The sequence below is a fragment of the Polypterus senegalus genome, chromosome 16, assembly GCF_016835505.1.
Source record: "Polypterus senegalus isolate Bchr_013 chromosome 16, ASM1683550v1, whole genome shotgun sequence".
Lineage (NCBI taxonomy): Eukaryota > Metazoa > Chordata > Cladistia > Polypteriformes > Polypteridae > Polypterus > Polypterus senegalus.
The window spans coordinates 32,394,349-32,413,293 of record NC_053169.1 but is presented as its reverse complement, the minus strand read 5'-3'; the positions used below and the strand labels follow the sequence as shown (position 1 = coordinate 32,413,293).

The 18,945-nt window shown below is 38.9% G+C and overlaps 1 protein-coding gene across 2 annotated transcripts in view; it reads left to right on the top strand.

Moving 5' to 3' along the window:
* Positions 1-18,121, top strand: part of zgc:194981 (uncharacterized protein LOC561073 homolog) — a 28,742-nt gene extending 10,621 nt beyond the window's left edge. For both annotated transcript variants that reach the window (XM_039738549.1, XM_039738548.1), the window contains exons 3-5: positions 1,323-1,546; positions 12,817-12,936; positions 17,800-18,121. In XM_039738549.1, coding sequence (XP_039594483.1) covers positions 1,323-1,546; positions 12,817-12,936; positions 17,800-17,880 — 425 coding nt within the window. In that variant the 3' untranslated portion in view covers positions 17,881-18,121. The remainder of the gene's footprint in view (positions 1-1,322; positions 1,547-12,816; positions 12,937-17,799) is intronic.
* Positions 18,122-18,945: the final 824 nt, after the last annotated feature.

The window sequence follows — 18,945 nt, the reverse complement described above, 5'->3', positions numbered from 1 at the left end:
ACAGCAACTAATTCCTTTTATCAAACAGGTCATGAAAGACTGACAAAGTAATTTCAGCTACTAGGGTTTACTTTATAAAGTTCAATGCATTGTGGTTTGACAAAAGGTAATGCATATCATCAATATGCTGGTAAATTAGCCTCATTTTTTTACAGTAAACTGTACCTTAGTTTGAACATTACACAACCTTTGAGTAGCCTGCCTCCTTACAGAAGGTTGAAACACATAAAGCAACAGTGTATTCAATCTTCAGTAATCTGCTGATTTATATATATTGCTAGCTGTTACCCACGGCTCCACCCACATAGTAGTGAAACAAAAATTTTCAAAAATGTAATTATTTGTATTGTACCATGTAAAACACACATAGCTGTGATCTTTCACTCTCAAAAACGTCAAACGTTACTCTTTAACAATCCCTAGATGATCATGTCTGCTGAACAAACAGGTATTGCTAGCTAAACAGAGGCAAGGTACGCTCCAACACGTGTCGAGAGGTAGACCGACTCAAACAGAGGCTGACGCGTGAGTGAGGAGGGCCCCGCCCAGCTCCCTACTCCTGAGGTCCCGCCTTCCCCTCCCCTCAGCCTGCAGCCCATCTCTCAGATTCGCACAAGCAAATCGGTGCTGCAACCTAAGTATGAGAGAAGTTGCAAAATCAACCGGAAAGCTCAAGCAAATTATAGAAAAAAACCCGATCTAAATCCATTAAGTAGTTCGTAAAAAGCAGACAGACATTCAGACACACAGACAGACGTTGGATTTTATATATATAGAGATATATCATGTCTCTATCTTGCAAAAAAAAAAAATGTTTTAATGAAAGGTTATATTGAAGACACCATTATTCAAAGGATGCAAAAATAAAGACAATATACAAACCTTGGAAGGCTCTGATATAGAGTGTATGTTGCATACTGTATGGTGTGCTTTGGAGATGGTGGAAGTATATTATTGCCTGATTACGGTGCGATTGACACTGGTAGCATATTCCAGGCTAGAGTTAAACCACCCAAATGGAGTAAGTTGATGTTATTTAAATATATTGCTTTTAAATAATGCAATATTAAACATGACTTGAATGCCTAGAAAATCTCTGTGACCATGAAAGCTGAAGACATTTTCTTTGCAGAAACTTTAATAATAGTGAAAGTAGCTCAACTGAATTAGGAGAATATTTAGAAAAAGTGTGAATACAGTGACTTGAGTCTGTTCGATTACGGTGGGTATCTTTTCAGGTTTTATAATTTCACAACTGGCATTATGAAAAGCCAGCCTTAAACTCGGATCGTGTACTCATGTTTTGGGTCTCATACTCTTAGGAAGAGAAGAAACTCCTTCAAAGATGCCTGGATTTCTTCACTGCCTTCATTTTATTTTCCTGGTGGCTGCCATCACTGTCGAAGCACAGCAGTATAGAAAGCCAGTCGATACCAGCAATGAGAATGTGAAGAAAGCAGCTAACTTTGCAACCAGTATTTACAACCAGCAGTCTGGGAACGAGTTTGCTTTTAAAGTGATCAAAATTGACTTGGCCAGCGTTGAGGTAAGGCCTTCTTTAAACTACAGAATCAGTAACAATTGTTTCCAGTCATGGTGACTCAATGGTGTTAAGTGGCTATAAACTGATAACTAGGATTTAGCAAGATATCCTCAGTTGGGGAGCCAAATGATTGTTGTTACTTTGATTTACATTTTCCATTCAACACAAGTAAGACAACATGGGAAAAATAATTACGCCTTCTAAGGAAGCCATTTCTGTCCTTAGTAATGGGTTTATTAAAGGTTGCAGCAACCTCAGATATGTTTTGCTGATATTGAAGTTTTACAATTAATACAGCAAATTTTCATACCCCTGTCTAGAATAATAATAATAAACAGAAGTTACACTCCCTGCCTAAAGATGAGCAGCCCATCACCTTGATCATGCCTCCGCATCAAAGCTTTCACTATTCCTATCTACTATACTGACTAGTGTCCCTGCTTCAGAAGAATATTATTGTCTGAAAGGAAAAAAAAAAACAATGCAACTCTTTATTTTGCACAATATTATATCAGAACTGTAGCTACTATTCAGCAACTGTGTGGGGGTACAATTGTTTTTTTTTTTTTTTTCTCCTGAACAGTAACTCCTCTACCGGGCAACAACTACTTTTATCGGAGCAATTACGGAAATAAGCATGTGGCCAGGCAGACAAGATTAGAATTCAGAAATGTGAAACTGCAAACCAGCAATTATTGTTCAGATGACTGAAGCAGCACATGATACTGAGACGCCAGGAAAAGCATGGAGCTGTTCCACAACACACACAGAACACTGAAACAAGCAGTTGTGAAAACTGCCATCATCAACCTGCAATTCAGTATTGGGGGTTCCAATTACTGTTTTCTGGTGCTGTCCTGACTTGCTCACCAGCCACCACCCCATCACATGTGATTTAATTCCTGTTTGTATTTACAATATTATACTTGACAGGGCCTCCTTTTCAGAATTACCCATAGCCTTTAGCACATTGCCTCTTCGTTTAAGTGCATACAAATAGTAGTCACTGCTCCCTTTAGATTTTTCGCATTTTACTAAATTACATTATGCAAGTTTGGGCCGCACAGTAGATAATCCTGTTGCTTCACAGAACTAGCTTCTACAAAGTAGGTTTGAATTGTGCTCCCAGTCTTTCTCCACATAAAGTTTGCATGTTCTTCTTGTATCTCTGTGGGTTTTCCTTCCACTTCACCAAAAACGTGCATTTTAGGTTGACTAGCAATTCCAGATTTTGAGTGTTTATATGCGTGTGTGCATGAGCAGACCCAATGATGGATGGGCACCCACTTCAGAGTCAGTTCCTGCATTTTGTCTTGAATAGACTCTGGCTCACTATGACCCTGAACTGGATTAAAGAGGGTTTGAGACTGTTATGTTACTTTATGCAATTTTAATGTATTTAATTGCTTTTTTTTTTGGTAACTCTCTTAACATTTATTTTTTTTATCCAAATCATCCATTCCAAAAGGCATTGCAGTCAAAGCCTATCCTGGCAATATTGGCACACAATAGGAACCAACCTTAAATGGGATGATTTTTCATCGTAGGGAACACATGCACATTCATTCAACCTGGCAAATGAATAGTTGCCAACCAATGTAGCCTGTACGTCTTCAGAATATGGAAGAAAAGAAGACTAACTGGAGAAAACCTGCACAGACATAAAGTTCTATACTGTAGCTATTTTAAATGTAGTTGTCAGTCATTGTCCAACCCGCTATATCCTAACACAGGGTCACGGGGGTCTGCTGGAGCCAATCCCAGCCAACACAGGGTGCAAGGCAGGAACAAACCCCAGGCAGGGCGCCAGCCCACCGCAGGGCACACACTAGGGACAATTTCAGATCGCTAATGCACCTAACCTGCATGTCTTTGGACTGTGGGAGGGAACCGGAGCACTAAATGTAGTAAAAAAATACAGGAAATGATTGATCCCTTACATATTCAATTGTTTGTGACCAATGTATTAATGACTCCAGGAATTTAATACACAAGTAAAAATGATCAAGTGAAAATGGAAAAAACTACAATGGATTCAGAAAATATTCAGACCTCTTCACTTTTTTCACACTTTTGCTATGTTGTTTCCATCTATCCATTCTCAAATGTGTTTATTTCAAGCAGGATCATTGGGAAGCTGGAGCCTATCCCAGAAAGCACTGGGCACAAGACAGGAGCAACCCCTGGACAGGGCAACAGCCCATTACAGAGTGAACACACACACACTCTCGGACCAATTTAGCCATGTCAACTCACCTAACCTGCCTTTGTTGCACCCTTGTGTTAAAATTATTTAAATGTATAATTTCCTTCATCAATCAACACTCAATACTCCAGAATGGCAAAGCAAAACTAGAATTTTAGAAATGTATTAAAAATAAAAAAATGAACTATCCCACTGACACAAGTTTTAAGACACTTTATTCCATACTTAGTTGAAGTACCTTTAGCAGAGACTACAGCCTGGGGTCTTCTTGGGTATGACACAGCAAACTTTGCACACTTTGATTTAGGGATTTTTCTGCCATTCTTCTCAGCAAATCCTTTCAGAATCCATCAGGTCGGATGGGGATTGTTGTTGAACAGCTATCAGGACTCTGAAGAATCAATGTTCGATCGGGTTCAAGTCCAGGCTCTGGCTGAGCCTGGAGTTGTTGCCAGACTTAACAGAGTCTTTGAATTGCCCTTCCCAGGATGTCTTCCTATATTTCATGCAGAGTTTTATTTTTATTTTTTTTTTTTGTCTTCTTAGAGACCAAGTGGCTGTCAATTAAACAGGGTCAGTTAAATCCCATTGAGACATTCTTTGTGTTATTTGGGCAATACAAAACTAAACCACTTGTGTGTTATCTTTGCTTTGTGCTTGGGTTATTGACTTGTTGAATGGTGAATCTTCAGCCCAGTCTAAGGTTGATTACACTCTGCAGCAGAATTTTGTTAATGATATCTCTGTGCTTTGCTCCAGTCAGCTTTCACTCAACCCTGTCTAGTCTACCATTCCATGTTGCTGAAAAACAACACCACAGCATGATGCCACCACCACCACCTTGTTTCACTGTTGGAATGGTTTTGAACAGGTGATGAGAAGTGCCTGGTGTCCTCCAGACATGATACTAATCTTACTTTCATCAGACCTGAGAATCTTGTTTCTCACACTCTCATGGTGCCGTCTTAAGACAGCGAGTAGTGCTGAAACATATAGCAGAAGATGTCAGGTAAAACAAGAGAATATAAATGACAAAGTGAATTAGGAGAAACAGATCAATGAGAAAACGTTTATGGGGAGTAGGTAAAGTGTTTGAATTATTTTAAGTTGTATAAATTGCTAGTTAGGGTTCCTGGAGTCAAATCTGACAACATTCTTAAAGATATTTTGCATGAAGAATAGAGCAAGATCAGAGGACCATTGTGAGATTAAAAGAAGAGGTTTGAAAGTTGATTTACAGAGTCAAGAAGAATAGTACAGAGTTGAGACAGGCATGAACCCAGACTGGAGTTGCAAATAAAATGAAGATTGAAAATGAGATTGGAAAGACTTGAATGTCATAAGACCCAAAATATCAAACATCATCCAGTTGGCTGACTCAGTGTTGCTGCCAGAGAGATAACAACACACCTTGCCACCAACTGAGAGGGCAAGGTTGCAAAAGACGGGAGTCCAGGTATACCATTTTATAATAGATGCTAAGAGTTTCTAGGAAAAATACAATAAATCAAAGGTATAACACAGCTGTGACCTTAAAGACAACCATGATGTTTTTGGCAATATTAAAGAAGAATTGTACGCAATCAAAATGTATTGCTCTGTAACAATCTGCCATATTTGATTTTGACACACTGAATTAAACCCTGATTAACATGTATGCAACAAATTATAGTGTTAACCCTTAAGTTTTTTCCAGATTTTGGCTCATAGGGAAATAAAGAAATGTACCATAACTGTGGTGTCAGCCATTAACAGTGATATGCTTCAGAGATGGTTTAGAATGCAGGGTTAATATGTAATGCATTTTCAGTATTTGAACGATTTAAAAACACAGAGTTCCTTTTCAGATTGGTTTAGAATATATGTTCTTGGGATACTGAATAATCAGCTTTTGAAAGTTTTCAGCTCTATTTGAATCACCCTGTACAATACACCTAAATGTCTGTGCACAACCACAGTTTTTCCAGTGATACTACGTAGCATCTAAATTGCCTAAATCTTCCGCCCCCGATCCAAAACCTCAGACCACATCCATGATGCAAGGTCATACTGGTTACAACTAAGCAATAGAAAATTGGCCAATTAGTGCAACAAAAATAGTAAGCAATTTAGAAAGAGAACACACCCAGTCAGAGTGAGACCCACTCTTCATGATGGCCAACATGAGCTCAAACCACAAAATATACAAGGCGCCAATGGGAAGAAATACAGCAAATATTGAAATCTGCTGAGTGAAGATAACATAAACCTGACAGATACATTTAGTTTGGTTAGATTTTAGGAAAAAAAATAATTTTTTTTGTCAAAAATTAACCATCATTAATTGAAACTCGCCTTTTCAGTACAGAATGAGACAGAGTGAATTCTCAACAACCAAAGGTGTAATTCAGCAACTACACTAGTTTAAAGAAAAGGTGCTATTGTAGTATCTCTCCTTAGCCTGAATGATGCCAAGGTGTCACACACTTTAAAAATGGTGTATTTAGTAAAATAAACAAAATACAAGATGAAGAATACAAAACACTGAAAGGTTAGATGCTAAATAAAACCATACCGTGTCCCTGTCTTTTAGATGGAGTGGCACAATCATTTATACACTTGTCTAAAGTTGGTGTCACATTACACAACTTCTAGTCAGAAGGGATGTCAACTTGAAATCTGCAGCTGCTGCTAATCTCGTCACCAGAGGATATCAATCTACATGAATAGAAATCATAGGGTATGTCAAACTAGACAACACATAATGATTTTCCAGCACAGCTCCACATTTTGAAAACATCAGAAGCTCATCCCTTTTTCTGACAGCCAGTAACGTCCTGCCTGACAGAACCAGTAACTGTGCAAAGGGTTTACAGATAGGGCCACCATAATCTGTGCCTTTTTTTTTTCCTTTTTGCTATACAGTTGTGGAATGTAAAACATGCAATATCAGACAGATGTGTGTCTCTCTCTTCTGTTTGTCAGGTCCTAAACACCTATGTTCCTTGTTGCTCGTCACTGCATTATATGCAGTGCACTTGTGGATGAGCACTCACTGGTTGTGAGCTCTCATGCACACAGAGGAATCCCTTGTGACTTAAGAAAAAGGTGAATCACAGACTATTTGGAGCAAGTTGCTGGGTATGTCACACTTCACGACTAAAAGTCACAGAAGTGTGCCATGACTACCCCCTGAAGATTATGCAAAGGAGGTCTGTGACTAAAAATCCCAGGAAAAGCTGTCAAATGTGACTTGGCATTCAGATTACCAAAGTACTCTCCCTTCTCATATCCAGTCAGTCTTAGCCTCATTTTTTATCCCATGACCCTTCATTTCAGGTGATTTTAAACCTGCTCTGTGGTTCAATTGTCAGATCAAGCAATGGGACAACTTCTGGGATCTTGTGTGACCTCCTAACTGCAAGAAAAAAATGTGTGTGCTTGCTTTGTTGGCTGCTGGTTGTTCTGCAGATCTGAGTGCTATGTTGTAGTCCTTAAAAGGCAATGCACAAAGGGAAAAAGTGCACATACCTTATAAGTATTTGTAACTTAAGCATTATTCTAGACTGCCTATGAGTGAGTGCCTGTTACAGTTTTGCCAATTTTGATCACATTCTTCTGTTTTCCAATGTTTTTACTTTGTTTGAGTATTTTGTTTTACTAACTTTTTCCCCAGATGTTTTCTGCTTTCTGTGATGTCATTCAATGGACATGGATAATATGTTTCCAATAATATGGTGGCCATGGATATGGTGTAATTCATGTGAAGGCCACCATACTTCTTAATTTGGCAAGAAAGCATTTTTTGCTCAATGGTACTTTGTTTTTGGCTTTCAGTTTCCAAGGCCTGCAGGGCCTTATCAAGTTCTGCAGGAAATATTTAGTGCTTTGTTTTGAGACCTTTTGTGTTAGTGTCTGTCTTGAGAGCCCATTAGCAGCTGCTGAGTTCTGTACATTCAGCCAATTCCTGTCAGATTCATTCATTTTTCTTATTCTTTGTGCCCAGTTAGCCATGTCTTCATCTATTGATGGCTGGCCCGTCCTGATTTCTGTGTGCAGCTGGTCCACCCAGCAAAAAGTGAGCCACATGTGTGTGTGTGTATGCATAGTCAGTTGGCATTGTGCATGTGACTTTCTTAATTTCATTAAGATTTCTGGTTCGGAAGTCTCTGTTTATGACTGTGGTGTTCCCTTCCCTCTATAAAGTCCTCTGAGCCATGCTTGCTTTCCTTGACAAAGAGACCTTTTCTCCCCCTGAAAAAATATATCTATACAAATATATTTTCTTATCATGCTTTATTACTCATCCTTGTAAACTGATCCTATAAACCTATAAGTATGTGACCTGGGCCTGCTCCAGAATGAGAGATTAGATAAGCCAGGATGTCAGAACAAATTCCAGCTTGCTATAGTGTGATTTCACATCAGTAGATTAATCACTCCTAAAACACTAAATTGGAGCAGGTTACACACTCCTAAAAAGGTTGATATAGAATCACACACGTTCAATGCAAAATTATACAAGCCCTTCCTTATGAGTCGGGCACTGAACAGCCGATCAATCATGGACTAAACATCTGAGAAATAGAGGGCAACAGAGTAAGAGTTGCAGGTTGAAGTGCATTGGATTATCAGCATATCCTCCAAAATAGCCACAAATACAGCAGTAATGACTGTTAAAGAAAGGGAGAAGGCGTGGATGAGTTTCACTGGTAGAGTGAATACATAAAACAGTCAATCAGTGAAATTCTTGTAAACTTTGTGTAGTGAATTACTGTGCAAAAAGTAGCCCAGATGATACTACCTTTCTTGAAACGTTATATGCCCTGAAATAGGCATTGAATTGCATTTTTACAATATTAATGATACCAAAAAAGTGTAAGTGTAAGCGTTAAGTGTTCAGCATAAAAAGAGTTGTTCTAGTCATTAAAGTAATACAGTGAAAGATGTCGAATGTTATCCTGTCTGTACTGAACCCTGTATTGTCCTATAATTACATACCAAAAGAGACCAAAGGTTCATTACTTTCCTGTGAAAATTTTCAAAAGAAGACTTAGAACAACACCAACTGTTTGAATGGTAACAACCTGTTGAAACTTGAGACCCCAGGTATTTGGCCACAGCATCTCAAATTATGTGCTTGGTGTCTAATATTACCTTAAAAATGGAAAAGGAGACGCATTGATAATTGCATGGGATATTTGACATACATACTCGGTGCTTCTTTCTGTACTCCACATTGATGTAGTAAAAGGATTTCCAGTTCATATTATCAGAATATTATCAGAATATTCAGTCTACCAACTAATGTAATTAGCCTACTAACAAAGTATACATAATAACCAAGTTAGTCAGTTCATGTGTGTTCTGCAGTAGTGACTTTTACACGGGGCTTATAGATTAAAAATGATCATGTGAAATCAATAAAGAAGCCCAACATAAATAAAGATCACGTTGACAGTTTCATCCCAATTCTTTTGTTTGTGCTGTATAAAACAGAATAACACAATTGTCTACATTATTCATGCCCAGTGCTTTGATAAGGATGTGTGTTCCATCTACACAGCCATTTACAATGAGAAACCCTGTAATACATTTATTCATTTAGCAGAGGGGTGAAATAAAGTTGAGTAACACTCTGTCAAAATTAGTATGGCTGCAAGTGCCACATAGCAAGATACCTAAACAAGTAAAAGCAAGAGAAAAAACAGGAGCTAAGCTATATGATATAGACAATCATCTCCAGGCAGAGGAGTAGCTTCAGTAACAGACTTTTGTCACCGTCCTGCTCCACTGACAGACTGAGGAGATCGTTCCTCCCCACACTATGCGACTCTTCAATTCCACCCGGGAGTAAATGCTAACATTAATTTTATTTTAATTTTTTTCATTTTTATTACTATTTAATTTAATATTGTTTCTTTGTATCAGTATACTGCTGCTGGATTATGTGAATTTCCCCTTGGGATTAATAAAGTATCTATCTATCTATCTATCTATCTATCTATCTATCTATCTATCTATCTATCTATCTATCTATCTATCTATCTATCCATCCATCCATCCATCCATCCATCCATCCATCCCAATAGTAAAAGCCATTAGTCAAATGAAATACAATACAACACAGAAGTAATATTGTTGCCTTATTCCATTTCAGAACCCCAAATCAAAAGTGTATTAATAACCATATAGGTTAGAAGAGGAGAGTCTTCAGAGATGTTTCTTTAAAATAGGAGGGACTCTGCAGAATGGATAAAGTTGGGCAGCGCATTCCACCAGTGAGTCCATTATCAGTTATTATTGCTCTGAAATGCCACAGTCATTTGAATTTGATTGCCCTACCTGCAACTCTGTGAAATTCCTTTTTGATGGTAGTTATTTGTTTCTGTTTCTGGAAGACAGCCTCTAAGTATGTCTGCAGACAGGCTTCAAAGTTTTGTGATCACTGTTGTGATCATTTGCTAATGTGTGTGGGATCTACAATGTTGTGCAGAAAGCTGCTGTTAGCAAAAAAAAAAATCATGGGAAATGTATGTGATCTGCATCGATGTCAGCTGGCGCATGTTAGCCACAAGGTGTTACACTGAAAATGTTAGGTTTTAGAAGTTTGTTCAGAGGTATTAAAGTCTTTGTTATGTTCAGAATGTCTGAATGATTTCTGCTTAACTATCTCTGCGTGATATTTAACAAAGAAGTTGTGCTCTTAAGTCAATTTTTTGTTCAGACAGTAGCAGGACATTTTAAGTGTTTCATAAGCCTTTTCCTACTTCTTAAGTAGTGCAACTGGCATAACCATTTCTGATAGGAAATTTTCAACATTTCAACTTATATTAGATTATCTACTTTAATCCTTCACATTAAACCTGCTCTTTTGCAGGTTAGTTTCAGGGTATTGGTTGCCTCAGTAACAGAGCTGGACTTCATCAAATCTTTCTTTCCGAAACAGGCATTGACTGAGCCAGTTCCAGAAAGCAGGTGTAGCAAATTGTCCAGATCTCTGGCTTAAAGGATCACATTATTTTGACCTGTCCCAGAAACACATGTATGGCTATATCAGTTTTTTAAAAATGTAATTAGCCTGTTTTCCATACCTCCTAACTTACTTTGGCCACATTTCGCACTAATATTCCCTTTTAGAACAGACCCTTGTTCTACTCATGAAAATAAATGAGCCATTGAACATTAATCAAAAATAAATTTTCTTGTTGCTTTTTTATATTGATTGAATGGATCATTTCATCTTATCAGACTTTTATCTAATGTCTTGAAACAGTACTCAGCTTCTTCGTGGTGTCACACACGTGCGCTTAGGTGCCCTAAGGTGAGTGATATTACAAGAGATGAAGGGTTCATTGTATGTACTAATGCCTCTCTCTCTATCAACAGAGTCAAAGAAGAAAAACCATAACTCACCCACAATACTTCTGGCACCCCAAAATGGCTACTATCCAACAATCCCTTCTCTGAATTCCATCGGTGACATCACTTCCGGCTCCAACTTATGACATCACTTCCGGCCCTCAATGATGATGTCAATTCCGTCTGTCTGCTTTTGATGTAATTTCCTGTGTAGATAATTTCCTCGGTGGCGCAGTGGGTAGCGCTGCTGCCTTGCAGTTAGGAGACCCGGGTTCGCTTCCCGGGTCCTCCCTGCATAGAGTTTGCATGTTCTCGTTGTGTATGTGTGGGTTTCCTGCCACATTCCAAAGACATGCAGGTTAGGTACATTGGCGATTCTAAATTGTCCCTAGTGTGTGCTTGGGGTGTGTGTGTGTATGTGTGTGTGCCCTGCAGTGGGTTGGCGCCCTGCCCAGGGTTTGTTTCCTGTGTTGGCTGGGATTGGCTCCAGCAGACCCCCATGACCCTGTAGATAGGATATAGATAATGGATGTATGGATCATTTCCTGCCACCAATTTCTATATAAACCCCGTGTAACCATTACCAAATGGTTAAATGCTCTTGCTTATTGACCAATATTGTGTCCTACGGACATTATACGGGGTCATTCCCCAACTCTTCTTGGAGTTTTCCAGCATCTTTATTTTTATTACAGTGGGAATACTCTGGCTTTTCCAGGACAGGTCCTTGGTCTGTTGGTAGAGCTCTATAGAAACGTAACACAAGTAGCATTCAGCAGTCATATTGCTGCTTGTGGATTTCTTGTTCTCATATCAACGTGAATCCATGATCAAGTATCCCGGGATAGGCTTCCTTTTGGAAGCTAAGAACTGAGATTGTTACTGCTCCCATTTTTAAAAATAGGGACTAACACACAAGCTTATCCACACATTCCATATAAAATTAAAGAGGTCTTTCATTCGAAACACTCCAAGAATATCTAGTTCTTTCAGTGTTTCTAATTTTGCTTCATCCACTCCTGTGAGATTGTGTCTTAAAAAAGATTTTAACCATTACGCTGGCCTAAACCATGCAATCTAATCCAAACAGAAGTCTTCTCTAAAGCAGACTTATCCAGCAGGTTTATGAGCTTCTTTCACCTCAATGATATTCCCGGTCAATGTCACTGTTTCCCTAAACTTGCATTTATCCAAATAGTAAGGCTTTAGTTTATTTTTTGTTTGTCCTGTACAATCTAAAGACTAATGTAGGGTTATATAATGAAACATATGCATGAAATATTTTCTTTAAGCAGTATGACATAGCAGAGTCTTCTTTACTTCTGAAACTGAGGTTTTATATTTTCCCAAAACTTTGTGATTGTTACTGTCATTTTAATTGGTGACCATTTTAAGTAATATTGTGTTAACTAAAGACATGTACCCCAAAAAAAAAAAAAGCTAAAATTTACTTCAAAAAATATTCCACAGTATATCTGTGCTTGTTTATTGCCAAAATGTTTTGTATACTTCTGGTGAAATTTTCCTGTCTTGGTTTGAACTTAATTAATTCCAGTTAACATTTCACTACAAGAACATGTTATGAGGAGGTTTTGCTTTAACCTCCTACTATATCTAGTGACGGTGATTGCCCCTGTATTTGTCATTTCCAAACCCTGTTTTGGACACATCTAAATCATCATGTGTGAAGCATATTTAACTTTTAAGTGTCTTTTTTGTCTTATAGATCTTCCCTCCAAGCCGGGTTAAGTACATAATGACAGTTGACATTGGAAAAACTCATTGCAAGAATGAAGACAGTCTGAATATGGACAGTTGTGTACTGCAGACCGACACGGATGCAAAGGTAATAAAAAGTTCAGTATGCTGCATATATACTGCTCAAAAGAATTAAAGGAACACTTTTTAATCAGAGTATAGCATAAAGTCAATGAAACTTATGGGATATTAATCTGGTCAGTTAAGTAGCAGAGGGGGTTGTTAATCAGTTTCAGCTGCTGTGGTGTTAATGAAATTAACAACAGATGCACTAGAGGGGCAACAATGAGATGACCCCCAAAACAGGAATGGTTTAACAGGTGGAGGCCACTGACATTTTCCCTCCTCATCTTTTCTGACTGTTTCTTCACTAGTTTTGCATTTGGCTACAGTCAGTGTCACTACTGGTAGCATGAGGCGATACCTGGACCCTACAGAGGTTGCACAGGTAGTCCAACTTCTCCAGGATGGCACATCAATACGTGTCATTGCCAGAAGGTTTGCTGTGTCTCCCTGCACAGTCTCAAGGGCATGGAGGAGATTCTAGGAGACAAGCAGTTACTCTAGGAGAGCTGGAGAGGGCCATAGAAGGTCCATAACCCATCAGCAGGACCAGTATCTGCTCCTTTGGGCAAGGAGGAACAGGATGAGCACTGCCAGAGCCCTACAAAATGACCTCCAGCAGGCCACTGGTGTGAATGTCTCTGACCAAACAACCAGAAAGACTTCATGAGGGTGACCCAAGGGCCCCATGTCCTCTAATGGGCCCTGAGCTCACTGCCCAGCAGCATGCAGTTCGATTGGCATTCGCCATAGAATACCAGAATTGGCAGATGCACCACTGGTGCCCTGTGCTTTTACAGATGAGAGCAGGTTCACCCTGAGCACGTGACAGAAGTGAAAGGGTCTGGAGAAGCCATGGAGAACATTATGCTGCCTGTAACATCATTCAGCATGAGCAGTTTGGTGGTGGGTTAATGATTGTCTGGGGAGGCATATCCATGGAGGGTCACACAGACCGCTACAGGCTTGACAAAGGCACCTTGGCTGCCATTAGGTATCAGGATGAAATCCTTGGACCCATTGTCAGACCCTATGCTGGTACAGTGGCTCCTGGTGCACGACAATTCCTGGCCTCATGTGGTGAGAGTATGCAGGCAGTTCCTGGAGGATGAAGGAATTGATACCATTGACTGGCCACCACACTTTCCTGACCTAAATCCAATAGAACACCTCTGGGACATTATGTTTTGGTCCATCCAATGCCACCAGGTTGCACCTCAGACTGTCCAGGACCTCAGTGATGCCCTGGTCCAGATCTGGGAGGAGATCCCCCACAACACCATCTGTCATCTCATTAGAAGCATGCACTGATGTTGTCAGGCATGTATACAAGAACACAGGGGCCATACAAAGTGCTGCGTACAATTTTGAGTTGCTGCAATTAAATTTTGGCAAAATGGACTAGCCTGCCACATAATTTTTTCACTCTGATTTTTGGGGCGTCTTTGAATTCAGGGCTCTGTAGGTTGATCATTTTCATTTCCATCAAACGATGTGGCATCCTTTCGTTCCTAACACATTACCCAGTCTATATCAGTATAGATATCCAGGAGGATTTCTTTTTCCCATTGAGATCTGATGTGTTTTCAAAGTGTTCCTTTAATTTTTTTGAGCAGTTTATTTTGCAATACCCTAATATAAGGGGATGTAAACTTGAATGCAGTGACAACCATTCATCCATTTTTAAACTCTTATTAAACTCTTATTTCACTTATAGCCTTGTGGAGGGAGACAGTCTATCCTAAAAGCATCATGTGTAAGGCATAAGCCAGCTTTGGACAGGACAGCAATCTATCAAAGGACACATTCAAAGACGCAACCACGTTCAGTCATATTAGGCTAATTTAGAATTACGAATACCTAATACACACATATTTGGGATGAAGGAGAAAACTATGCACGATTTTTATGGTTAATTAGTTTTTCTGAAAATGTATTTGACATTAAATCATTGTTAGTAAAGAGATCTTATTAAAGTTGAAAATAAGGTCTGAAAAAGTCTGGCTTGATTTTAACCTTCAACAAAAGTTAAACTTTCAGTAAGGGTGTATAGACTTTTCACCATACCAACCCTGTGTCTGTGTGGGATTGTTTGGGTTTTATAGGTTTTCTTAAGACAGGGAAAAATTCTTGATCCTTGATCCCCGGTTCACTTTTTCAATAGAATACAAAGTCTCTCAGAACTCCAGCCAACTGTATAAGAAATTTATATAACAAAGATGCCTCTGGGGCATGCCAAGCAAGAGGTTTTTCTTGCCTTGTAATCACAGATACTGTAACAATTCTTTGTTTGCACAAAGCATTTACAGATATAAATATAGAAGGTCATGTTTAGCATACAGCTGAAATGTGCAAATTATTGGCAAATACATTTATTTAATATGGTAAAGGTGGATGATCTAAACATGAATAATGGAATACATTCTTGTTGCTGAGACTCAAGGTCAGTGGCTGCCGTTTAGAGAACCGTGTGCATACTTTAAAGCAGATACACAAAAGTCATTATAAAGCACCTTTGTTATATTGCTAATTTTATGGCATTCTTTCAAGGATCAGTTAAGCATTTCATCAGCTGCACATTCATGCTGCAAATCTCCTGTTCCACCACAGCTGAAAGGTGTTCTACTGGATACATATCCCGTGACTGGGAAGGCTACTCAAGAACACTGAACTCTTTGTCATATTCATAAACCCATTTTGAGATAACTTTTGCTTTTTGACATAGTGCTTGTTGGAAGTAGCCTTTAGAAGTTGAGTAAAATGTGGCTATGAAGTGATGCACAAGGTGAGCAGCAATATTCAAATAGGCCATGAAATTCAAGCAATAATTGATTGGTATTAATGTGCCCAATGTGTGCCAAGAAAACATTCCACACAACATTATACTTCCACCACCAGCCTGGACTATTGACACAAGGTAGGTTGGGTATATGAATTCATGATTTTCTCACCAAACTCTGACCCTACCATCTCTGTGCCTCAGCTGAAATTGAGATTCATCAGACCAGACTATGTATTTTCAATCTTCATTTGTCCAGTTTTGGTGAACCTGTGGCGACTGCAGCCTCTGCTTTATGTTCTTGGCTGACAGGAGTTGAACTTGATGTGGTCTTCTGTTGTTGTAGCCCATCTGCCTCAAGGTTCAATATTTTATGCATTATGAGATGCTTTTCTGCTCACCACAGCTGTACAGAGTGATTATCTGAGTCATTATAGCCTTTCTGTTTGAACCAGTCTTGTCATTCTGCTCCAACTTCTCTCATCAACCAAGTGTTTCCATCCACAGAACTGCCACTCACTGGATGTTTTTTGTTTGTCCCACCATTCTGAATAAACTTTAGAAATAGTTGTGTGTGAAAACCTCAGGAGATGAGCCGATACATAGATACTGTGTGGCAACAGCAATCATGTCACAGTCAAAATGACTACGATCACATTTTTACCACATTCTTGTGTTTGATGTGAACATTAAATGAAGCTCCTGATCGGTATCTGAATGATTGTATGCATAGTGCTGCTGTCACATGTTTAGCAGATTAGATAATTACATGGAGAAGTAGGTGTAAAGGTGTTCATGCTCCGTGAGTGTACATCTGGTGGTCCATTCAGGATCCCAGTGCTGTTAGGACAATGAAATTGTATTAATTAGTAAATAAACCGGAGATGGATGCATCTACACAAGGATTTGACTTAAATATTCTTGGTTCTTAGTCACTAGGTTGCAGTTCCTACCCTTAGGATGCCACCAACAGATGTAAATCATGAGATAAATTAAACAGAATGTAAATGGAAAAAATACAATTAATGCCAAATTTTAAATTACCTTAGCTTTGAACTCATATTAAAATACTTTAATCATAGTTAAAGTTGGAAAAATGTTTCTGGGTATGAGCAGTAGAATACATTGTGACACAATAGAGATATAGAGAACAAACAAAAGGGGAATAGAGTGCTGGAAAAATTTAATCTGCCAATATGGCTTAGTGATTGATTCACTCTCCTCCAGTTATCCTGAACAAGTCATCTATTCATATTATGTCTGAGAATCACCTTGAGATCATGTTTAGTATTGGAATGTACTAAATACATTAAATTATCTCTGCTGAGCTGTCCTATTATTTTTCATCCCCAGCTGAAGACTAGATTTCTGCAAGTAGCTGGGAGTCTTTACCATAGAATTGAGAAGTCAAGTAAAATGACACCTTCTATTGGCCAACTAAAAAGATTACAATATGCAAGCTTTCAAGGCAACTTAGGCCCCTTCTTCAGGCAGTTTGCTTGAATTTTCATTGCATCTACAATGAAACACAGTACAACACCCTGCCCTACCCTACCATAGACACAACTATTCTCAATCTGGACAGGGCGTTTTCTTAAAATACTTTAGCAGAATTACTTATATACTGGCATTCAGCGAAACTGTATTGCCTTGCACAAATGACTGGTGCTGTTTGCTTATTCTGTTCTGCCCTGGCCTGCCACTCTAAATACTGATATAACCAGTTCTACAGCAGAGAACCCAAAGAGACATTAAGTAACAAACACATAGTCCTCCTATTGTGAGTCATTACAGAGCTGTGTTCTCAGGACCTATAAGGACACAAAGCATGTCAATCTTGTCTAGATCAACCACAAACACCACTAAAATTAGAAAAAGTGTGAATACTTTTCAGGCAAAATTCATACTACTATACTTGTAACTATTTAGCTATCAAATCACCAGAAGCTGTTTATTGAAGCAGTGATCCAAAGCCTTCAACTTCATATTAAAGAAGCAGCCCTTAGACAGTATTATGTTTAGCATTATTGCATTAAAAATATTTTTTTATAACAGTCAAATAAATTACACGTAATGTATAGTAACATGTTCATATGTCTTCTTTTACAGCTAATGAAATGTCTTTTTGTGGTTCTGGGTGTTCCAAATTCCAACATGCCAAGCTACCTGTTGGACAGCAGCTGTAATTAACTTCAGCGTAGGCATGTCGGTGCCTTCTTTGCTTCTGCCTATTATTTAAGTGGATTGATGTGGAGCAGCCAAAAGAAGAAGATTGATTTTTTTTCTTTCATAATTTACAACTGTATTTGCATGGGAGGACTGTAACTGGATTACCACATTGTGTGGATCAAGACACTCTAAATCTGCTATAAACCACACAATGTGGCTTTACTCTGAAGTTTCAAATAAATATTTTGTCATTGTGGCTTCATTGTTAAATATTTGCCTCTTTATGTCAATCACTGTAAACTCTGTGGATGAAATAACCATCCTTCATTTTCTGTTATATTGTGTGACCTTTCAGGGTTAAGGCCCTGAACTTTAAAATATAAGGATGCTGCACAGTCTCCAGGGGCCTCATGTATAAACGGTGCGTATGCATAAAAATGTTGCGTAAGCCTGTTTCCACATTTAAATCGTGATGTATAAAACCTAAACTTGGCGTAAAGCCACACACATTTTCACGGTAGCTCATACCCTGACATACGCAAGTTCTGCGCTCGGTTTTGCAGACTGGCGGCACCCAGCGTCAAAGCAGTGCTACTGTTCCAGTGTGATTTCCCTTTCTTTTTTTAGATCCACATCCCTGACGCTGCTTTATAAATACACTAAAATTAACCGCATATTATTATTAGTTTAATGCATCTTATTGTAATTAACCTGTAATAATATAATGGTCCACAGAATGGTCAAACTATTCTAAATACCATAGCTGCTTTAGTGTTGTTACTCTCACTGTACCTTCTTTTTCTTCTTTCAGCTGCTCCTGTTAGGGGTTGCCACAGCGGATCATCTTTTTCCATATTACTCTTGCTGCACCACTCGGAATATTTATATCACTGTATCTGAGTGGGGAATCACAGCTCTACAGCAGCTGATCGGAAAGAGAATTATTGGTATACTGCCTGCCCAGGATTGGTTCCTGCCTTGTGCCCTGTGTTGGCTGGGATTGGCTCCAGCAGACCCCCGTGACCCTATTCGGATTCAGCGGGTTAGAAAATGGATGGATGGATGCATCAAGCACACGCTGCTACA